The sequence below is a fragment of the Rhinopithecus roxellana genome, chromosome 15 (assembly GCF_007565055.1).
Source record: "Rhinopithecus roxellana isolate Shanxi Qingling chromosome 15, ASM756505v1, whole genome shotgun sequence".
Taxonomy (NCBI): Eukaryota; Metazoa; Chordata; class Mammalia; order Primates; family Cercopithecidae; genus Rhinopithecus; species Rhinopithecus roxellana.
In genome coordinates, this window is record NC_044563.1 from 125,194,812 (window position 1) to 125,219,153 (window position 24,342).

At 37.5% G+C, this 24,342-nt stretch overlaps 1 protein-coding gene and 1 pseudogene across 3 annotated transcripts in view; both read left to right on the forward strand.

Moving 5' to 3' along the window:
* Nucleotides 1–24,342, forward strand: part of ZW10 (zw10 kinetochore protein) — a 41,069-nt gene that overhangs the window by 15,320 nt on the left and 1,407 nt on the right. Inside the window, exons 7-15 of one of the 3 annotated variants that reach the window (XM_010372384.2) lie at nucleotides 277–465; nucleotides 9,644–9,807; nucleotides 10,679–10,861; nucleotides 14,294–14,532; nucleotides 16,878–16,949; nucleotides 19,280–19,449; nucleotides 20,277–20,407; nucleotides 21,222–21,353; nucleotides 22,111–22,313. In XM_010372384.2, the coding sequence (XP_010370686.2) occupies nucleotides 277–465; nucleotides 9,644–9,807; nucleotides 10,679–10,861; nucleotides 14,294–14,532; nucleotides 16,878–16,949; nucleotides 19,280–19,449; nucleotides 20,277–20,407; nucleotides 21,222–21,353; nucleotides 22,111–22,313 (1,483 nt within the window). Of the gene's footprint in view, nucleotides 1–276; nucleotides 466–9,643; nucleotides 9,808–10,678; nucleotides 10,862–14,293; nucleotides 14,533–16,877; nucleotides 16,950–19,279; nucleotides 19,450–20,276; nucleotides 20,408–21,221; nucleotides 21,354–22,110; nucleotides 22,314–24,342 lie in introns of those variants that run through there. The other 2 variants (XM_030918706.1, XM_030918705.1) reach the window with 2 other exon arrangements.
* On the forward strand, nucleotides 547–7,165 carry LOC115893540 (annotated as a pseudogene).

Genomic DNA, 24,342 nt, shown 5'->3' on the forward strand with positions numbered 1-24,342 from the left:
ACTGCAACCTCTACCTCCTGGGTTCAGGCAATTGTCCTGCCTCAGCCTCCCGAGTAGCTGGGATTACAGGCGCCTGCCACCACGCCCGGCTAATTTTTGTATTTTTAGTAGAGATGGGATCTCACCATGTTGGCCAGGCTGGTATTGAACTCCTGGCCTCAGATGATCCACCTGCCTCGGCCTGCCAAAGTGCTGGGATTACAGATGTGAGCCACTGTGCCTGGCCTAGAAGTGTCTTACAGTGATTTTTTGGTGAATGTTCATATGATTTTTCAGGTCAGATGCTGCTGAAGTATATCCTTAGGCCTCTGGCATCTTGTCCATCCCTTCACGCTGTGATAGAAAGCCAGCCTAACATAGTTATTCGTTTTGAATCTATAATGACTAACTTGGAATATCCATCACCATCTGAAGTTTTTACAAAGATCAGACTGGTACTAGAAGTGCTCCAGAAACAGCTTCTAGGTATGTATCTCCAAGGCAGTGTTTTTATATTTTGGAAAAGTAAATACTGTTTTTAAAAGTAAATATTGTTTTTAAGTAGAAATGCCTATAATGTGTGAGAAAGTAGGCTCAGAAGTGGGTAAATTGTGCCATAGGGGCAAAGGAGTCGCTGTCTTGTTTTTTGCCTATTTTGCATTCCTTTTCTGCACTGTATTGACAAGTAGGGCCATCAGTGGTACCCCAGATTCTGTATTTGTATTATTATTTTAGTTGAATTCTAGGATGTACTTCTCTCACTGGACTCCCAGTACCATCACAAATTGGAACTCGTACTTTAATTACAGGAGAAGAAGAGATGAACCAAGTGTTGTTTTACATATTTCCATGGAAACCCCTATTAATCTGATAAAAACAAACTTGGTTTAACATAGGAAGTAAATTGTATTTCAGCCTGTTGATCTTTGTGTATTCACACTAGAAACAGCCAGTTTCTGTATTCCTTAAATCGTGTTTTTGGTTATTGTACCATTAAAAGTGAAGTCTCTCGTGTTTCAGTACTGCTTTTTTTTTTTTTTTAAGTCTATTTGACTTACCTTCTTTGTGCTTTTTTCGGTTGTCATATTGAATAGCCTGGCTAACCATTCCTGCTGTGGGTAAAGTAAAAAAGAAATGCTCCTATTGTTTGTGGGCCTTCCTGGCAGTCATATACTGTATATTTATATATAAATAATTTATATGTAAAGCAAGGACTTTTCTATAGTTTTGATGAGAGCAGAGAAGAAAAAATCCTAAGGCTCGTATAAACTTCGGAAATCCAAGGTAGTTTTTCTTGTTCCCAGATCCTCCCCTTGGGGAGGAATACAATTTTGTTTTCATTAGATATAAATTAAGTTGTAAACAAAGCATCCAAAGATTAGAAGGAATTGGAGAGATGATTTGGTCCAAGTATCTCAGATGCCTGAATCTCCTCTATAATATTCCATCAATTGGTCAGATAGCCAATCTGAACACTTTCAGTGAGAGAGAACTTGAGGCATTTTATCCCGCCCCTGGGCAGTTCTGAGTACCAGGCAGGTTTTTGTTTTGTTTTGTTTTTTAAAACTCACATTTCTTACCTGTACTCTTAAATACTACTAAAAAATGCTAATTTTGCAAATTAAATCTTTAGGGTATTTTAAAAGTTTGTCACAATATGCTACCCTGTAATGTCTACTTTATTGATGCTGTTTTTATAGTGTGGAGACATATAGAGTGAGTCTAATTCCTATTATACATGATGGATTTTCAAATTCTTTACAGTTGCTGTTATTTCCCCTACATCTTATCACCAGTGTAAACATTTTTATTTTTTGAATGACATAGTTTTAAGTTCTCCTGATCTTCATTGCTCTTCTGGTATTGGTAGGTTTGGTGTTTCCTGAAGCCTCTCTTATCTTGCAGATGGCCTTCTTGATGTGTCTTTGCATGGCTTTTTCTCTGCATTTGCATCCTGGTGTCTCTTTCTCTTATGAAGACACCAGTTGTATTGGATCAGGACTCTACCCTTATGATCTCATGTAACCTTAATTACCTCCTTAAAGGGACTACTAGCATACTCAGAGATATTGCGGGTTTGGTTTTCGACCACTGCAATAAAGTAGTATCCCAATAAAGCAAGTCCCACAAATATTTTGGTTTCCCAGTGCATATAAAAGTTATAGTTACACTGTATTGTAGTCTATTAAGTGTGCTATAGCATTATGTCTAAAAAGTGTACATACCTTAATTTAAAAATATATTATTATTAAAAAGTGCTAACGATCATCTGAGCCTTCAGTGAGTCATAATCTTTTTGTTGGTGGAGTGTCTTGCCTCAGTGTTGATGGCTGCTGACTGATCAGGATGGTGGTTGCTGAAGGTTGGATGGCTGTGTCAATTTCTTAAAATAGGACAACAATGAAGCTTGCCTTATCAATTGACTTCCCTTCTTGAAAGATTTCTCAGTAACATGCAGTGCTGTTTGATAGCATTTTACCCCTAGTTGAACTTTTTTCAAAATAGGAGTCATTCTTCTCACCCTGCCACTGCTTTATCAACTAAATTTATGGACTGTTCTAAATCCTTTGTTGTCATTTAAACAATGTTCACAGCATCTTCACCAGCAGTAGAATCTGTCTCAAGAAACCACTTTCTTTGTTCATCCGCTAGAAACAACTCCTCATCTATTCAGGTTTTATCATGAGGTTGCAGCAATTTAGTTATATCTTCAGGCTCTATTACTGATTCTGGCTCTCTTGCCATTTCTAGTATATCGGCAGTTACTTCTTTAACTGAAATCTTAAACCCCTCAAAGTCATGAGGGTTGGAATCAACTTCTTCCAGACTCCTGTTAATTTTGCTATTTTGACCTCCTCCCATGAATTGTGAATGCTTTTAATGACATGTAGAATGGTGAATCCTTTCTAGAAGATTTTCAGTTTACTTTGCTCAGATCCATCAGAGGAATCACTGTGGCAGCTTTAATTTTATTTCTTGAATAATGAGACTTGAAAGTCAAAATTACTCCTTGATTCATAGGCTACAGATGGATGGTGTGTTAGCAGGCATAAAAACAGCATTAATCTCCTTGCTTGTGTCCATCAGAGTTCTTGGGCGACCAGGTGCGTTGCCAGTAAGCAGTAATATTTTGAAAGAAATCTTTTTTTCTGAGCAGTAGGTCTCAACAGAGACCTTAAAATATTCAGTAAACCATGCTATTGGCTGGGCATGGTAGCTCACACTTGTAATCCAAGAGCTTTGGAAGGCCGAGGTAAGAGAATTGCTTGAGGCCAGGAGTTTGAGACTAGGCTGGGGTAACATAGTGATACCTGGCCTCTACTAAAAAAATAAAAAATTAACCAGGCATAGTGGCATGTGCCTGTAGTCCCAGCTACTTGGGAAGCTGAGGCAGGAGGATCAGTTGAGCCCAGTTGGAGGCTGCAGTGAGCTGTGTTCACGTCACTGCACTTCTGGGTAACAGAGCAAGAGTCTGTCTCAAAAAACAAAATAAGACATGCTGTTTTTGAAAAATATCCTGAAAAACCATGCTGTTGTGGATGTGTTGCCATCCAGGCTTTATCCCATCTCTAGAGCACAAGCAGAGTAGATTTAGCATAATTCTTAAGGCCCTGGGAATTTTTTTGAGACAAGTCTCACTCTGTTGCCTAGGCTGGAGTATAGTGGCATGATCTCGGCTCACTGCAACCTCTGCCTCCCGGGTTCAAGCGATTCTCTTGCCTCAGCCTCCTGAGTAGCTGGGATTACAGGTGTGTGCTACCACGCCCAGCTAATTTTTATAATTTTAGTAGAGATGGGGTTTCACTATGTTGCCCAGGCTGGTCTCGAACTCCGGGCCTCAAGCAGTCCACCTGCCTTGGCCTCCCAAAGTGCTAGGATTACAGGTGTGAGCTATCTATCGCACCCAGCCTGGCACTAGGATTTTTGGAATGGTTGATGAACATGGTTTCAACTTAAAGTCACCAGCTGCATTAGTCCCTAGCAAGAGGGTCAGCCTGTTGTTTGAAGCTTTGAAGCCAAGTATTGACTTCTGTCTAGAAATGAAAGTTCAAGATGGCATATCTTCCAATAGAAGGCTAGTTTGTCTACACTAAAAATCTGTTGTTTAGTGTAGAGACCTTTGTCAGTTCTCTTAGCTAGGTCTGCTGGATAACTTGCTGTAGCTTATCCATTGGCACTTGCCGCTTCACCTTGAGCTTTTATATTATGGAGACAGCACTCTCCTAGCTTCATCCTTTTCTTCTGCAGCTTCCTCACCTCTCTGAGCCTTCATAGAATTGAAGAGAGTTAAGGCCTTACTCTGGATTAGGCTTTGGCTTTAAGAAAATGTTGTGGTAGGTTTGAGCTTCTACACAGACCACTCAAACTTTCTCTATAAATTGCCAGCACGGTGGCTCACACCTATAATCCTAGCACTTTGGGAGGCTGGGGCGGACAGATCACTTGAGGTCAGGAGTTCAAGACCAGCCTGGTCAACATAGTGAAACACTGTCTTTACTAAAAATACCAAAATTAGCTGGGCATGGTGGCACGTGCCTGTAATTCCAGCTACTCAGGAGGCTAAGGTGAGAGAATTGCTTGGACCCAGGAGGCAGAGATTGCAGTGAGCTGAGATCGTGCCATCGCACTCCAGCCTGGGTGACAGAGTAAGACTTTATCTCAAAAAAACAAAACAAAACAAAAAACAAAACTTTCTCCATAAATAAGCTTGTTTTACTTTATAATCCATCTGTTCAGTAATATACTTTTAATACACTTCATTTCCTTCAAGAACTTTTCCCACTAACTCAGGAACAGAAAACCAAATACTGCATGTCCTTACTTATAAGCGGGAGCTAAGTGATGAACACACATGGCACATACTGGGGAACAACACACACTGGGGCCTATTGGAGGGTGGAGGGTGGGAGGAGGGCAAGGAACAGGAAAAATAACTAATGGGTACTAGGCCTAATACCTAGGTGATGCAATAATCTTTACAACAAACCCCCATGACAGAAGTTTACCTGTATAACAGACCTGCATATGTACTCCTGAACTTAATATAGAAGTTAAAAAAAAGTAAAGGTAAATAAATAAGGAAATTAAAGCAATGTTAACATAAAAAAAAAAAACCCAGTCTTTTCCTTTGAATTCAAAACTTGGCTAACTGGCACAAGAGGTCCAGTTTTTGACTTACCTGAGCCTTTGACATGCCTTCATCACTAAGTTTGATCATTTCTAACTTTTGATATAAAGTGAGAGGTGTGTGACTCTTTCACTTGAACATGTATAAGCTATTGTAGGGTTATTTGTTGGTCTAATTTCAGTATTGTGTATCAGGGAATAGGGAAACCCTAGGAGATAGAGACGTGAGTGGAAAGGGTAGGGGTATGAGGAAAAGGGGTGACTGGTTAGTGGAGTAGTCAGAACACACACAACATTTGTTAAGTTCACTGTCTTACATGGGTGTGGTTCATGGCATCTCAAAACAATTACAATGGTAACATCAAAAATCATGAAAAAGTTTGAAATATTGTAAGAATTGCCAAAATGTGACAGATATATGAAGTGAGCACATGCTCTTGGACAAAATGGTGCTCATAGACTTGCTTAATGGAGGGTTGCCACAAATCTTCAATTTGAAAACCCCAAAAAACCATTATCTGTGAGGCACATTAAAGCAAAACACAATAAAATGAAGTATGGCTGTATATCCAAATCTAGTCACCTTGGGGGCTAGGACTTCAACGTATGAATTTGGGCAGGAACACAATTTAGTCCATAATAGTTCTGTGTGTATATGTATTTGGCAAATACACACACACACACACACACACACACACACACACATCTTGTTCATGTGCAGTGTGATGTAAGTACGAAAACAAGTTTTTTGCCTTTTTTAATCTTTGATTATTTGAATATTTGGCAAGCATTTCTTTTGTTTTAACAAAGACTTGAAGATAACAATGTAGTAAATCTTTCTAAACCCCTTCCAGATTCAAGTAATGAGCATTGGCAAAGAACATGAGTTCATCAGTTCATCATATTTATTGTCTTCTGTTTCTTTCAACAGTTCCATTAACCAGTAATAATTAATAGTATCTGCGTGTATGTAAACTGAATACTTTTAACAATGTTCATTAAACTTTTTATAGAGTATGTTTCAGAAAAAAACTGAACACAGGTATCTATCACGTGATGGAATGAAGCAATAAGGAAATCATTAGTCTTTTTTTTTTTTTTTTTTTTGAGATGGAGTCTCACTCTGTCACCCAGGCTGGAGTGCAGTGGCGCGATCTTGGCTCACTGCAACCTCCGCCTCCACGGTTCAAGAGATTCTCCTGCCTCAGCCTCCTGAGTAGCTGGGATTACAGGTGCACGCCACCACATCGGGCTAATTTTTGTATTTTTAGTAGAGTCGGGGTTTCACCATGTTGGTCAGACTGGTCTCGAACTTTTGACCTTATGATCTGCCCGCCTTGGCCTCCCAAAGTGGTGGGATTACAGGCATAAGCCACCGTGCTCAGCCAGTCTTTTGTTTTAAAACTCCAATGAATCTGGATTTTTTTCCCCTAACATAGAACTAGAACACTATTCGTTGTAATAAAAATTATTTTTTCATATCTTGCTGAAATTCTTTGAGAAATGTGAAAGGTTAAAAATATCTATGCAAAACAGATAAAAACTGTGCAGTGAGATTGATTTTTTAGGCTGTGAATTGATAATATTTCTTTGCGAATTTGGAAGTCCCTTTAGAAAAAATGTACCCAAAGTATGATTTGCAGCTAAAGAAAAGTATTTGGCCTCTTTACCTCATCGCACTCCTGAGAGCAAGATAGGTCACCAGCAGCTGTACTGGAGCCACTGATGAAAATTCGGCCAGAATTCTTGCTTTTGTCGTGTCTGCTCAAACCAGCATGGTCTGATCTGGAAATATGGCCTCAATATGTGCCACCAGTGTTTCCGTCAGTATGCGAAGGATATTGGTTTCATTAAGTTGGACTAAGTGATCTTCCTTGAAAGGGTTATCCGAGGCATCTACCGAATGCAAAACCATGATGCCTCTTTGTACATAAAATAAACACACACACACACACACAAAAGGAAAGTATTTGCAATTTTCCAGAAATTGAATCAATTGATCTTTGATAAATGTTAGAAAGATATTATATTCTGTGGATTGTTTTCTGTGGTTGCCTCATTGAAGATCTTTTACATTTTAAAAAACATGTCTTTTCCTTATAATTTTTAAGAAAATTAAAAAATCACTTCTTTTGCTAGCTCTCCATTTAAAAAGGGTTTTTTTTTTATACAAGAATCCAAGTTATTGAAAGTTAGAAGTTCAGGTCCTGTTAAAATCACACTTTTTATTGGACATTTAATTCTGATTCTAGGTGACTAATTTTGTCAATTCTTTTTTCACAGGAAGCATCAAATTCCTAATGTATTTGCTGAAAATGTCCCTTAATATTGTTCACTTTATTGTCTTAAAAAATGTTTTGTAGCCAGGTGCGGTGGCTCACGCCTGTAATCCGAGCACTTTGGGAGGCCAAGGCGGGTGGATCACCTGAGGTCAGAAGTTCAAGAGCAGCCTGGTCAACATGGTGAAACCCTGTCTCTACTAAATATACAAAAATGAGCTGGGTGTGGTGGCGGGTGCCTGTAATCCTAGGTACTCGGGAGGCTGAGGAAGGAGAATCGCTTGAACCCGGGAGGCGGAGGTTGCAGTGAGCCGAGATCGCGCCATTGCTCTCCAGCCTGGGCAACAAGAGCGAAACTTCATCTCAAAAAAAAAAAAAAAAAAAGTTTTGTTTACAACAAGCAAGCAGCTTTTTTTGTTTTGCCCTGTTGTAGCAAATTGCAGCTGCCATTGATTGTGAAATTTGTGACATGCTTTCTTCTAGTCTTTTTTACCTTTGCTCTTTCAGTGGTACTACCAGCTTCTCCATCTTTACTTGACTGTATCAATAGTATGCTTTGTTTTAAATTTTAAAATTTGTACATATTTTCTTAATCTAGAAAAAGAATAATATCATAACTAAAATAAGTATTTCAGTTTACCTATTACCATTTATGTGGGTATCACCATAACTTGTGCTCTATGCATAAAATATTCAAATAAACACATTACAGTGTTATATTAGTGCATAGAGGAAAGAAAACTGTGATAGAATCAGTCTGGAGAAAAAATCATGATGGAATCAGTCTGTTGACACTGACTGGTTTGGCAATGTATTATATGAAATACTAGAAATGACATTTGTGCCTGTTGAGTGCTTGACAATACAACAGTAATATTTTATGTGATGCAGTGGTTGCAGTGAAATATAGTTCCATCAAAACAATGAAATTGTGTTTAATGGAAAAGTATTTTACACGGCTGCTTTAAAAATTTTTTTCCATTCAAAAATTACAGGGAGGTCTTGTGCCTCTTTCACTCAATTTTCTACAGTGTTAACATCTTAAATATTATATAGTAATATATAGTGCAGTATAGTGCAATATCAAAACCAGGAAATTAACATTGGTACAATTCATTGAGTTTATTTAGATTTCACCAGTTTTACATGCTCGTGTGTGTGTTTGTGTAGTTCTGTGCAATTTTTTCATATGTAAATTCATGTAACCACCACTACAATCAAGATACAGAACTGTTCCAAAACCACAAGGCTCCTTTGTGCTGCCCCTTTATAAGGACACACCCCTGCTTCTGTTTTTAAACTTAAATTTCAATTAATCAAAACTTGAATTTCTCAGTCACACTGGCCACATTTTAAGTGTTTAGTAGCAAAATGTGGTTGGTGGCTATCATTGGACAATGCAGACTAGACTTTAGATGTTGTGAAGTATCTTAAAGGCTTTGAGATAATATGTTCACTTTCTTCTCAGGTGTGTGTATGTGGGTGTGTGTGTTTGTGTTTAAAAAGACTTGATCTTGCTATGCTGCCCAGGCTGGATTTGAACTCCTAGGCTCAAGTAATCCTTCCAGCTAAGCCTCCGGAATGGCTTTGTCACTGTGCCCTGCTCTTCTAAGGCTCTTAAACCCTTAAGTCTTCCTTTGTGAATCAGAACTAGTTCATAACAGCTAGTCTCTTTTATGAGTCCTCTTCCTTCTACATTGGCCACTTATTCTTAACTATTATTTAATTGATTAATAGGATGTTCTAAACAACATCCTCAATATGTGTTGGAAAAAACCACCATAACATATACTGTAGAGGAGGTATTGAAATACTCTGTTTTATAGACTAGTTATGTTTTACTATAAAGTACAAACACTCAGATTCTATGCATAGATGAAAAAAGTATGTTTATTCATTATTAAATAAGTGAGATTTTATTCTAAACTAGTTTCAAGTTAGAATGCAGAACTTCTGAGTGCTTGTCAAATCAGATCAGCAGCTTAGCACTAGATGATTATAATGTAGATGGCTTAATACCTCATTGTTACAGAGTACAGGCAGTAATATAGTACAGACAAGTCATTTGAGCAGTGAAAATAAAATAATAATAATTGTGTGTCATGATTTGTCCCACGCAGTCAGTTGAGAAGGCTGTAGAATTATCTCTGCTGTTTTCTTCCCCATCATCTTAAAATTAAAGAATTCTAGAAAACCTAAGAATATTCCAGGACTGCAAATGGTTTCTTGTTTAAAACTTCTTTTTTTAAAAAATTCAGATCTGTCACTTGACTCTGACCTGGAAAATGAAAAAACGTCTACTGTCCCGTTGGCTGAGATGCTTGGAGACATGATCTGGGAGGACTTGTCTGAGTGCCTCATCAAAAACTGTTTGGTTTATTCTATTCCAACAAATAGCAGCAAATTACAGCAATATGAAGAGGTAAAGAGTCGCGATAGCACAGAAGGTTTTAAGACACTGTTGATTATTATTGCTGTCTTTTGTTTTTCCTTGGAGATAGTTTGTTCTTTAGTTATACCTTTAAGCAAATTGTTAATAAGGAATAGAGACAAATTCCATATAACTTCGTTTTTCTCCTGGCTTCCTACCTCTTTAACTGCAGAAGCTTGTTTTCTTATTAAATATATTTTCTTTATGTTCATTTATACTTATATTAGCTATAATAGCTATTGTGTGACATTTTACTTTTTTGCTTCTTTTTAGTGTTTCCTTGAGTGCTAAAATAAGTATATTTATTTTAAAGATCTTTGTACTTTTACCAAGTAGAGTCAGACATTTCTATTGAAGATATTCTTTCTAATGAATTTAAGGCTGGAAATATGTATATTTTTATACCCAGTAATTGATGGTCCATTCTAAATCTTTTTTTTTTTTTTTTTTTTTTTTTTTGAGACGGAGTCTTGCTCTGTCGCCCGGGCTGGAGTGCAGTGGCCGGATCTCAGCTCACTGCAAGCTCCGCCTCCCGGGTTTACGCCATTCTCCTGCCTCAGCCTCCGGAGTAGCTGGGACTACAGGCGCCCGCCACCTCGCCCGGCTAGTTTTTTTTTTTGCATTTAGTAGAGACGGGGTTTCACCGTGTTAGCCAGGATGGTCTCGATCTCCTGACCTCGTGATCCGCCCGTCTCGGCCTCCCAAAGTGCTGGGATTACAGGCTTGAGCCACCGCGCCCGGCCCATTCTAAATCTTAAATGAACAGCTTGGTTCTTATTTTTTATACATTGGATTTGAAATTCTAATATTGTAATGAAATATATGTATATGATTCTTTTCTTTTTTTTCTTGTGTATCTCAGATCATACAATCCACTGAAGAATTTGAAAATGCCCTAAAGGAAATGAGATTTTTAAAAGGAGATACTACAGATTTGCTGAAATATGCTCGTAACATCAATTCTCATTTTGCAAACAAGAAGTGCCAGGATGTGATTGTGGCAGCCAGAAATCTAATGACCTCTGAAATTCATAATACTGTGAAGGTATCAGGGTTATATTGCATTGTATATGAAGCATTGTATATGAGAAAGCAACTCATTTTGAGATGCATATAGTAAAGTGGAAAAGAGGATGATGGTTGTTGAGCTGAGTCAAGTTATTAATCTTTTTTACATTGTTTTTGTCCCCGTTAAAGTGGTCCTAATCTCTACCTCTTCCATTGGGTATTGTGAAGTGCAGATAAGATAATGCACATGAAAGCCTTGTAAAAATTGAAAAAGTCTACATACATGTAATGGATTATTATTGTTGAAGTGAGGCAGTAGATTATTCTCATCTTTATTTCTGAAGGTTTTAGGACACAACTTTGTGACAGGTACACTTGGGCTATATTATGTCCAGAAATTATATCCTATTATGAAAATGTTGACTTCATCTAATAGAGGGACTAGTTTTAAAGCTAAAATAATAAAACAGGTAAATAAAAAGATAGGATATAAATAATTACTTGTAAAGGCAGTGGACTCTTAACCTTTTTTGCTTTCTTCATATCTTACATGCATGAAATAATGTATATACCTCGAATTGGGTATAAAGCAAAACATAGATTGAGGCAATCCCTTTACAGACAATTCTTCAGCCATTTTCTGCTATCACTGAGGGAACTAGGCTTTTCTTCTTCATCCCTTCTTTTGCTGTGTCCCATTTTCCTTGGAGTACCCTATTATTGTGTCCACTTCGACAAAATATTTAATTAGCCATTTGAAATGCACAGATATTAACACTTTTTGAAGTAATTGTGGATTGTTAAAGGGAGCAGAAATCTACTCAATACCAAGAACTGGGCTGTGGTTTCTTTTAACATAAATATCAGTTGATTATGTCACTCTTCTGCAGAAAGTCCAGTGGCTTCCCATCTAATTTAGAGAAGACCCAGTAGCCTTACAGTGGACTACAAGGCTTTATCTGATCTGCCTCCTATTGCCTCTCTGACTGTATTTTCTATTGCATTCATCCTTCACTGTGCTGCAGGCACCCTGGACTTATTTCTGTTCCTTGAATGTGCTAGGCCTACTTGGTTTCTGAATCTCTGAACCACTTGTTACCTCTGCATGGAATATTCTTACTGCATATCACATGATTTGCTTTTTAAAAAGTACTTTCTGATCACTTAAAAAAATTTATGACCTCCCCTATTTCCTTCCAGTACCCCCTCCTTGCTGTATTTTTCTTTTTATCATTTTTCATCAACCAACATTTTATATGAATTGTTTATTGTTTCTCCCTCTAGAAAGTAAGCTCCATGAGGGTAGAGTTTTGTGTTTGTTTTTGTTTTTGTTTTTTTTTTTGACTGTTTTGTTTATTGTTTTATCTTTAGCACCAGGAAAATACCTGGTACATACATACTACTAGTATGTACTCGGTGCTCGTGTGCTTACTAAGTACCTTTGGTAAATGAATTCATATATATCTCACAACTCCTTGATGTAAACAGCATTACTACTGAATTGCTCTGTGATTCTGGGCTTAATCTTTTCACCTTGTTGAACCTCATTTTCCTCTTCTGTGCTGTGAGAGAATTGAACTAGATAATCTGAGTTTCCTACTCAAGTAATTTTGAGAGTTTGTAAAACTGCATTTTTCCTGAGTACTCAAGTGCTAATGTAGCTTCTTCTAGGTCAGGATATCTCAGCAGTGGCAGTGTTAACATTTGGGACCAGATAATTCTTTGCTGTGGGGGACTGTCCTATGGGATATTTAGCAGCATCCTGACCTCTATTCCCTAGTTTCCAGTAGCACCTCTTCCAGTTGTGACAAGCAAAAATATCTCCAGATGTTGCCAAATGCCCCCTGGAAGACAGAACTGTCCCTGATTGAGAACCACTGCTTTAGATTCCAGCCTGGTTCTTTCTCTTGACATTTAGTCCCTGGAATTAGATTTTCTAAACTTCCCAACTTTGAAAAAGCTCCTCTTCCCTTTTCTAAAAAACATTTTCAACTTAATTGCTTTTCATGCTCTTTTTTTCAGTTCTCTTTATTCTCCTATGTATACTAACTGTTTTCCCAAAAGATCTATAGTTATGTTTTTTGTTGTTGTTTGGTTTTTACATTTTGTCTTAAGAGACGTCTTATTAGGTCTAACATTCTTCCATCTTAGTTTCCTTTGTCCCTCCTCATGAAGTCACTTTTTCGAATCTTATGTATCCAGGCCCACTATTTTTCAGACAAAGATTAGCATTTTTGATCATCTCTGTAAGTAAATTTTTTCATCATCATTCTGATCTTAGCCATAGTTTTTGACCACCTAGCCACTGATATTTGTATTCTCATTTAAACTTCATAACAGCTCTCTGAAGTAGATATTATTAGACCATTTTACAGATTAGAAAGCCAAGTCCACTGACTTAAATAGTTTTATTAGACTTTGTACCTTTTCTGCCAGAAAATTTCTGTCAAAGTCCAGTATGTGCAAAGCTGTTATTCTTGCAGTGGGAGTAGGGAGCCTGCTGCCTCTACATGCTTAATCTTTTTTTTTTTTTTAACCGCTGAAGCATCTTTGAGAAACAAGTTTCGAAAGCCATTATTAGTATATTATTTATTTTACAATGAGAAAACTGAGATCCAGAGAGGTTAAATGACTTTGTTAAAAGTTAGAGTAAAAAATATTACTGTTTTCACATTCACAGCCTACTGTTCTTTCATTTAGTCCCAACAAAGGAAATTTTTTATTGAAGCTGAAACTTTTTTTTTTTTTTTTATAATGAGAGGATATGCTAGTTTGAATGAGTTATTTCTTAGACTAAGCCAACACATGTGCCTGGTACAAAATAATTTGTTCAAGAATCTAGACAATGGAACCCCAAATTATGCTGCTCTGTAATACTAATAGTCTAGTATGAGACAAATTATTTTTGAAGGTCTTTTTATTTAGCTGAAATCTTAGGCCAGTTGCACAGCTTTGCTATTTCAGGCAAGATTACGAATGCTTGGGGCCGGGTGCGTTTGCTCATGCCTGTAATCCCAGCACTTTGGGAAGCCGAGGAGGGAGAATGACTTGAGCCCAGGAGTTCGAGACCAGCCTGTTCCATATAGCAAGACCTTTTCTCTACTAAAAATAAAAGTAAATTAGCTGGGTGTGGTGGTGCCTGTAGTCCCAGCTACAGGGGAGGTTGAGGCTACAGTGAGCTATGGTTGTGCCACTATACTCCAGCCTGGGTGACAGAGCAAGACCCTATCTCAAAAAGAACACTTAGAAGAATGTCACAGTAAAGGGGATTGTTTATCACTTATGACATGCTTTCATTTAGGATTCAGCAGTCATTAAAATATTATCATAATTATTGAAATCTTCTAATTACTCTGTAGAGCTGTAGCTGTATCATGAAAGCAAGCAGTATCTTATTCTTCACCATGTGCTTATATTTGAATTATTCTGAAAACAATATATTTTCTATATTTCTGTGTTTGAATCTTAGATTATTCCTGATTCTAAGATAAATGTGCCGGAGTTACTCACTCCTGATGAGGATAACAGACTGGAAGTACAGAAAGTGTCCAATACTCAGTACAACGAAGTGGTGAACTTAGAGCCCGAAAATACATTGGACCGACATTCCTTTTCCTTGCCCACATGCCGGATCAGTGAGTCAGTGAAGAAATTAATGGAACTTGCCTATCAGACTTTACTAGAGGCAACAACCAGTAGTGATCAATGGTACGAATTCTGGGTTGTGTGAAAATGGCAATGACTTGGTTAAATGCATACCTAACTAGATGTTTATCAGGAAAATTAGCTGGAATTCTTTGGTTTTTCTTATCCTAGACGTTAATGCTTTTTCTGGAAAAAAACAAAACAAAACCCAGTGCATCACACAGATTTATGTCTATCTCTAACTTTTATTTGCAATAGCGTAGATGTATGAGCAAGGTATAAGAAGTAGGTGCACTTGTATGGATGGACAAATGGATTTTTTTGACATTAAAAATTGTTAATCACTTTTTAACAAAAGCTCTTCAATTGTCGTTGAATTTTTACTTTTACTTTTTATTTGAATTGAATGATATACGAGAAAGCACATGCAAAGAACTTAGACTCTTACCTGGAAAATGATTAATACTTAAATGTTTATTATTGTGGTGGCAGTGGGTAATAGTCATATCTTCTATTCCAGCTTGCTTGGACTCTTTAGTCTAACATTCTTTTTACCTTTTGATACCCAGTCCCTAATTCATTTACATTTTAAGTGTTTATGTTTAAAGCAATAACAATTTGTTAGGCAGCCAAAAGTAGAAGGGAAAGAATGGAACATGCCAGGGATCTGGCTTCACTCTTTCAAGATGACTTCTAATCTATATTGCATTCACGTTACCTTAAGTTCTATTCTATTATCTTATACGGAATCTGTTTTTGTCTAATAAGCTTCTTCCCTACTCCTAGACTAAATTGAGAAGAAAATGGCAGAGCATGGACCAAGTTGATAGCAGCGCAGGTTTATAAAAGCTTCTTTAGTTTGAATCCGTGCTTAGCAATTTCATTCTTCCTATCCTCATAAAGAAAACAGTTTCAGTTGGGGTTTGACCCAATCAAATTGCATCTTTAGATGGACTTCCAGAGTTCAGTTTTTATCTCACATACGAGCAAACCTCTTTATTTTATTCTGCTTTAGAAAGAACATGTCTCCCAAGATACTTCTCTGACTTTAATGAATCATTACATTCACATGTCCATTCAAAGTTCATTGTAAGAAGGAATAAGGCCGGGCGCGGTGGCTCAAGCCTGTAATCCCAGCACTTTGGGAGGCCGAGACGGGCAGATCACGAGGTCAGGAGATCGAGACCATCCTGGCACTAAAAAAAAAAAATACAAAAATACAAAAATCTAGCCGGGCGAGGTGGCGGGCGCCTGTAGTCCCAGCTATTGTGGAGGCTGAGGCAGGAGAATGGCGTAAACCTGGGAGGCGGAGCTTGCAGGGAGCTGAGATCCGGCCACTGCACTCCAGCCCGGGCGACAGAGCGAGACTCCGTCTCAAAAAAAAAAAAAAAAAAAAAAAAGAAGGAATAAAATGAACATAGGAGTGACTGTTGGCAAAATGAATATAGGACAGTTTCTTCACATGGCACTCTTCTGAAATATATCAGACCAGAAGTTAGAGATGCAGGGCAATATTTCTTAAATTTTTTGAGAACACAAGACACCAAATAGTATTTGTATACTGACTATCTATGGACATTCTTTCCACTAAAAGTAATAGTTTTTAACAGGACAAACAAAACCACAGCTACAGTACAACAACCCCCTTTTTCATTATCAAACTCAAACAGCAGCTTCTGCACAAAAATGAAATAATTTAATCAGGTATTATAATAATCAAATAGGAACAGGGTATTTGGGTGTGACTTATTTTCCTAAATATTTATAAAATCGCTGTAAGCTTTTAAGGTACATAGCTTAAGATATTCTTATGTAGAAGTAAGCTACACAAACCTTATGTTTGCCTTTTAAAAGTGCATTTTAATAATAATCTGTAGGTGTTTTAAGGCTAGATTTAAAGGGCAAAATATCTTGAGGACTAGATTCTATCCTAGAAATGTTGATTCACCTCCTTGCATTGAGGAAAGAAGGAGAAAAGGTGAAAGCTGAAAGTCAGACTGATTCTAAAAGAACCAAGTGAGTGCTTTTATTGATACCTTGCCCTTTGCAGAGTGCATCAGTGAGTAGGTGACATTTGCTTGAGGCTTAGCTCCATTTGTTACTGAAGGGATACTCCGGGTACTGGCAGGACAGAAATTGATAAATAGAAAAGAGGCTTTGGGTTGAATGCTGCTCTTCTTACAATTATTAATGGATCCAGGTGTTTAGAATTGTAGTCTAGTTAGTAAATACTGGTTGAGACTATATTTCCATCTAGATTAATGGTGTTTTCCAGCAACCAAGGCAGGTGTTCCCTGCAACTGTAGTTTTAGCTTATGACTCTCACTGAAGATGCACTTAGTTTAATTTTTTTTCTTATTTTTAGTGTATTCTTAGGCATTTCTGTTAAGTCTATGTTTTCTTTTTAGTGCTGTTCAACTTTTCTACTCAGTGAGGAATATCTTCCATTTGTTCCATGATGTTGTACCAACATATCACAAGTAAGTACCACTGTATCTCATTTCTATATAATAATTGTATGTCTAAGATTTGTAAGTTAAGTTGAAACAAATAATTTTATATTCCCACTAAAGATAATTTTGATTACTAACATTCACACTAAAATGCAGTAAATAACTTTAAAATGCATATTTAAAGGATTTGGTCATTTATTACTAAATTAATTAGGATTTTATAATCTTGCAGTGTAGTTAGTGATGCACATTTTAAAACTCAACAGAACTACCTTGTTTTGATGCTAAGCATTTTCAGAACTGCTTTACTTAACTCTAAGCCTCTGGTTCAGTTTTGTTATTTGAATTAAAATGTTTAGATGTTTTTCATAAATATTTTTGATAACATGTCAACAAAGCTATTGCTTAGCCAAGAACTCTGAATTTCAAAGACGAGAATCAGCCAGGCACAGTGGCTCACACTTGTAATCCCAGCACTTTGGAAGGCAGAGGTGGGAGGATTGTTTGAGGCCAGAAGTTCGAGACTAGCTTGAGCAACATAGTGAGACCCTCGTCTCTAATTAAAACAAAAACCAAACAAACAAAGAAAACCCAAAAACTGTTTACTATTTAAAGTATTTTTTAGTTCAGATTTTTGAATAATTGGGATGTTTTTAACTAGGCTCACCTGTTTTTATTACAAAAGCTTATTATGAACCTTATTGGTTTTTTTTGTATTCTCTTTACTGTAGTTTAACATTCTTGCTTCATTTTTTACTTAAGCAAAAGAAAAGAGAAAACATATTTGCATTAGCTAACAGCCTTGTCCTTGGGGTTTCAAAGACAGTTGGCTTAGACATTTCGTGGCTCGGAAACATTTTTCACACAGTTGTGGAGTTAGATTTGCCTCTCTTTCTCCTTTGTATAACCTCAGAACTTTAGTGTGCGTCAGAATCACCTGGAAGTCTTGTTAAAACACAGATTGCTTCATCCGTGCCCAAGGTTTCTGATTCAGTAGGTCTGGAGTGGGGCTTAGAGTTTTAGCAGATTTCCAGGTGATGCTGATGTTGCCTGTCAGGGGACCACATTTTGAGAACCACTGTCCTTAGATAATTTTTCTCAGCTTTGGCAGTATTTTATTTTATGTCATTTTATTTCAGTTCCATTCCATTCATTTAATTCCATATTTTGAGACAGAGTCTAACTCTGTTCCCTAGGCTGGAGTGCAGTGGTGCAATCATAGCTCACTGCAGCCTCAACCTACTGGGCTCAGGCGATCTTCCCATCTTAGCCTCCCAGCTAGTTGGGACCACAGGCACTCAACACCATACTGTCTAATATTATTTATTATTTTTGTAAAGATGGGGTCTGTATATGTTGCCCAGGCTGGTCTTGAACTCCTTGGCTCAAGTGATCCTCCTGCCTTGGCCTCTCAGAATGCTGGTATTACAGTTGTGAGCCACTGCACCGGCCAAGCTTTGGCAGTATTTTAGAATAACTTATGGAGCTTTAAAAATATACATATTTACCCTCTTCCTAGAGCTTTTGATTTATGACTGATGTAAGACCCAGGCATGGTTTGTTTTGTTTTTAAGCCCCACAGGTGATTCTGCTGTGTAGCCTGACATAAGGACTATCTTGATTGTTGGCTTCTGAGTTGTATATCCTTGTTTTATATTGAGTTAGCAAACTAGAAACTGTTAATTGAATGACTGTTAGTGGGTAGATAGCAGAAAATATAAGATTTCTTCCCAAGCTAGGTAGATAAGACTAATATGTGTAGAAGAATTCAAGCAGTGATTTTCAATCCTGGATGAAAATTAAAATCACCTGGGAAAATTTTAAAATATAAATGCTGTGATTTCACTCTTAGAGCTTGTGATTTAATTTATTTGGGGTAAAGTCTAAACATCTACAGATTTTTAAAATTCCGAGATGACTCTAATCTTTAGTTTTTGAAAACTGGTGAATTAGAAAATAATTGAACACTTCATTACGTAAATGAAGTAGGAATTCGGAGAAAGGTGAAGTAAACCTATATTTCCATAGATGTATCCGTGTAAAACTTCAAGGACATTATTATATATAGCTCTGCTAGGTTTTCAGTGCAAAACGTTGACTCAGGCAAACATCTTGACTCCCTTAATCTTTCTTTTTTTGTTAATCACCAGGATAGTTTTATAGGATAAGATCCCATTCAGGCAGAACAGCCTCCCTCTAGGAGTGGGAGTGATGAGATTGTATCTTGTTATGTGTAGCATTTAGAAACTAGACAGTTACTAAAGCCTAGAAATACGTTAGAGAAGTTGTGAGTTTCGTCAACCCCAGCTTCAGTAACAGGTGGTTTCTTTGTTTGTCTGCCTCTCCTTCTGGCCTAGGGAGAACCTTCAAAAACTTCCCCAGTTGGCCGCTATTCATCACAACAACTGTATGTACATTGCTCACCACTTGTTGACCCTCGGGCATCAGTTCAGATTGCGTCTTGCCCCCATTCTTTGTGATGGCGCTGCTACTTTTGTGGATCTTGTACCTGGCTTCAGGAGACTTGGTAACTGATACCTTAAATGTAGGAAAGCATGTGGATTATGCAGCTTGTCAACATAGTATCTTTATAGTTTTTGAATGAGATAATTAGAATGGTGGTCCTGAGCTGTATCGGAAAGTGGGAGGGCATTTAATTTGCAAGTGTTTCCAGTTATTTAATTGTATAAGGTGAGTGTAGTCTTTATGGGAGACTTACTTTTTTGTAAGATGATTTCATGGTACGTTCGAGTTCCACACTGTAGTGCTAGTGTGCATTGAATTTGCCAGATCAGGATTGTCATTAGGATGACACTTAATAGGATTTATATTGTGACAATTCTGTTTATATTGTTGGTAAGAGCTCACCAATGTCAGTGCTAGTTTCTTTTGCAAAACCCCAAGACAGCTCCCCCATCTTACACCTCCCTTAGTTTTACTTGGGATTACTAAAAGGCAAAATAAATGAAATGTGGAGTAAATCAATATGTTGATCATAGCAGAGAATCTATATGGTTCACTTAGTTTTTCAGTTCTTGACTTTTCCCTTAGGTGGTGTAGATATATCAGAATAATACGTAGTTCTTTTTTCTATAGTAATTTTTCTTAGCTGACTCTGGCTCTAAGCAAACTACTGGAAAAGACTTATTATCTGGAGGGTGGGGTTTGAGGAACGGGCTAATGTATTCAAGGTGATTGTTTCTAGTAACTTTAGGGCAGCTTTATGATATTATCTAGCAATTATTTTTATATAGGCAGAACAGATACATGGTTTATACATCTCTTGTCTATCCTGGTTTTGCAGTGTGTAATTGAACAGCTTTTAAAATTTTTTATTCTGTTTTTCCATCACAGGGACAGAATGCTTTTTGGCCCAAATGCGGGCACAGAAAGGTGAACTTCTGGAAAGATTATCAAGTGCTAGGAACTTTTCAAATATGGACGATGAAGAGAATTATTCTGTAGCAAGTAAAGCAGTCCGGCAGGTAGGAGGCTCTTGCTAGCACTGAAATTTGTATCCTATCCTTAGATGCCTTTTTTTTATTTTTTATTTTTTAAGCAGAAACCAATATGTAACAAGTACTCAGTTGATTCCCTGCACCCCCACCTTTGGAAAATCTAGATACCTTTTACAGTCATGTTTAAGAACTTTTTCTTCCCCTCTCCCACCAAGACAACAGGAAACTATCCTTTCATTGACTCAATAATTGCAACTAGTTACCTAGAAAGTCTGTTGTAGCACGTAGTTGATTCCTGAACTTAGATTCGGGTCCTGGCTAACATGGTGAAACCCCGTCTCTACTAAAAAATACAAAAAAAAAACTAGCCGGGCGAGGTGGCGGGGGCCTGTAGTCCCAGCTACTCGGGAGGCTGAGGCAGGAGAATGGCATAAACCCAGGAGGCAGAGCTTGCAGTGAGCTGAGATCCGGCCACAGCACTCCAGCCCGGGCAACAGAGCGAGACTCCGTCTCTAAATAAATAAATAAATAAATAAATAAATAATAAATAAATAAAAAAGATTTGGGAATTTGAAATATTGGCTTTTATCTTAATGCTCCCCTTTCTTAAGTGATATATCTTTTTGCTGCAGTTTTCCTATGCTCAGGTTGATGAATCTGCTTTTCATCTACCAGGGATATCACTATGGTTAAATGTTCAAGAAGCATATATCCTTAGTTACTTTACCTCATTTTGGCATAATGCCACTTTCGCTATAAACTCACAAATGATAAATGTAAATCTGGAAAATATGAGTCACAATAATCTTTCTTCCATGTAAATAGCTATATTCTTCTACAGGTACTGCACCAACTAAAGAGACTTGGAATTGTGTGGCAGGATGTCCTGCCAGTGAATATATATTGTAAGGCTATGGGGACTTTACTCAATACAGCAATTTCTGAGATCATTGGCAAAATTACTGCCCTAGAGGTAAGGGCCATTAGATGCTACCCCAGCCTTGAGATGCAATTCATGTCCCAGATTGTGACTTTGCTGAGAAAGTGATGTTGAAGAAATTGTTCATGTTTCATGTCTAACTCATGCTGTTATTTTTTGTCTTTCAGTTTTGTTTTATTTCTATTTTACTAGAAACTGGTTAATCTCTTTTATACGAAAGTAGGATTTAACTATTTGTCAACATACCATCTTGATTATGAATGAGGAAGTTAGAAACTGGGTAGTGGTCCTGAGATGCATTGCATAGTATAAAGTCATTTAATTTGCAAGTAAACTCAATAATTTGATTTAGTAAAGTGAATGCAGTCTTGTGCAGGTTCCATTTTTCCAACACGCTGTTGCAGTTTAAATTTTACTTGTGATTCTTCAGGAAAATTGGCTGGACTTGGCCAGCTGATGCCTCTAAATCATAGATTGACTAAATCCTTATTTGTAATCACATCCCCTGCTTTGCAACAAGCTGTGCGACATTCTATTGGAGAAACGGGCTCTTTCATGCAGGCAAACTAAATTACTGACAATCTGTTGAAACATATTTTGTGTCATTCTTATATAAAAGTATTGTCAGAGAGCTGATGAAAAGTAGTGTCTAGTAAGTTGTGCTAAATTGGTTGGAAAACATTGTTGTAGCCAACCCACCTGGACAGCATGCATCAAAGATCTGCTGCCCTTTCCCCACTTCTGAGCAGGCCCAATTCTATTCTATTGTCTTTCCTCTGTGCAAAACCAGGACATATCTACTGAAGATGGTGATAGATTATATTCCTTATGCAAAACAGTGATGGATGAAGGACCCCAAGTATTTGCACCTTTATCTGAAGAAAGCAAGAACAAGAAATATCAAGAAGAGGTTCCAGTCTATGTGCCAAAATGGATGCCATTCAAGGAATTGATGATGATGCTACAAGCCAGCTTGCAAGAAATTGGGGATCGGTATGTGTAACCCTTCTATAGAGGCATATAACTCTCCATAGCTACAAAAGAGTAATAGTGCCCTTGATAGCAGGGCTTTTCCCTGTTTGCTGATGTTACTCATGAAAGACTTTCATATTGAGTAGCAGTAGCTGGGCCCTTTTCATGATCTATCATAGTGCAGATCTCATTACCACTTTCCCATATTTGATAACATAAAGACTTCTTATCCATATTATTTTGGTCTTGAATATGTGGTTTTGGCATGCTGTACAAATGATCTGGCAACTGTAAGAATTACAGCCTTCTGACATCTGGATGGAAATTGTTGCTCACTTTAAGGAACAGTGGATGCTTTTTTTTTTTTGATACATGGTCTTACTCTGTCACCCAGGTTGGAGTGCAGTGGCTCAATCATTGCTCACTGCAGACTCAAACTCGTGGGCTCAAGGGATTCTCCCACCTCAGCCTCCTGAGTAGCTGGGATTACAGGTGCCTACCATCACACCTGGCTAATTTATTTTATTTTATCATTTTATTATTTTTTATTTGATTTGATTTGTTTTCTTTTGTTTTGTTTTAGAGATGAGGTTTCTCTGTGTTGCCCAGGCCGGTCTCAAACTCCTGGCCTCCCAAAATGCTGGGATTATAGTAATGAGCCACTGCAGCCAGCCTGGATGAATTTTCAGAATTACTTTAATACATTAACAGAGAAGTGACTTTTATCTGTCTGAAATATTGAGCATCAAACTACTGTTTGATCGCAGTCTTTCTGCAGGGAGTGCAGTAGTTTTAAAGGTTAAGGACCATATACCTAGTAGAGATTCATCTTTTCTTAAATGTAGTGGGTGATGTTTTCTCTCAACACCATCAGTTAATGTTGCTGTGCCCAGTGAGTGTATGCTGTATCATATCATAGTGTGCGGAGGCCATTGCACAAAACAGAATAGATGCGGGTCGGTTACACATTCATGGATGCTTTCATATTGTCTTGGTAGATTATTGGTTGGTATGTATACCTTACATAGAGGCCTCTCTGTAGAGGCCTTAAGGTCATCTCCATCCCTGTAGGTACTTGTCTATCTGCTTTAGCTTGGTTTACTACAGATGTCTGGTTATATTAGACCAGTCATCCTAGATGTGTCTGAGTTGTTTGCTGCAAATATTAGTCATTTGTACAATGTAAACAAGATCTCTACTTGAAAAAAAAATCACGTCAGAATACCTCCAATCACATTTCATAGAAAGTTTAGATTTATTCATTTATTATTTACAAGTCCTTAGTAGGTAACAAAGATGCTTTTAAGTAGTAGGCTCCAGTGGGCAGTAGATAAGAATTTTTCTATGTGTTAAAGGGCCTTCTTGCAGTCTAAGAATGATCATTCATTCCTTGTTATAAGAAGAATAATAACAGTATAACTCAACTTCTTTTTACTGCCTAGGAAATTTTTTTTTCCCCAGAGATTTCTCTAAATATAAGGCTAAAGTTGTAAAATATACATATGAAGGAATACAGTAGATATACTCTGTATTTACAATGTAAAGAAAAAGAATAAATTTCATGTACCTGTTACCCAACTTAAGAAAAATAATACCCGTATTTTGAAAATCCATGTGTACCCTTCTCCAAATGCTCTCCATGAGGGGTAACCACTATCTTGACTTTTATGCTATTTATTTCCTTGCCTTTCTTTATAGTTTTACCACATTTACATGTATTCCTAAATAATATAAAGTTTAGACTTGCCTTTTTTTGAACTTGGTATAAGTAGAATCATCTGTAACTTACTTCTTTTGTTCAATATTATTATTATGTTTTTGAAATTTATTCTTTTTTTTTGAGACGGAGTCTCACTCTGTCACCCAGGCTGGAGTGCAGTGGTGTGATATCGGCTCACTGCAACCTCTGCCTCCCAGGCTCCAGCAATTCTCCTGCCTCAGCCTCCCGTGTAGCTGGGATTAAAGGTGCCCATCACCACACCCGGCTAATTTTGTATTTTCAGTAGAGATGGGGGTTTCACCATGTTGTCTAGGCTGGTCTCGAACTCCT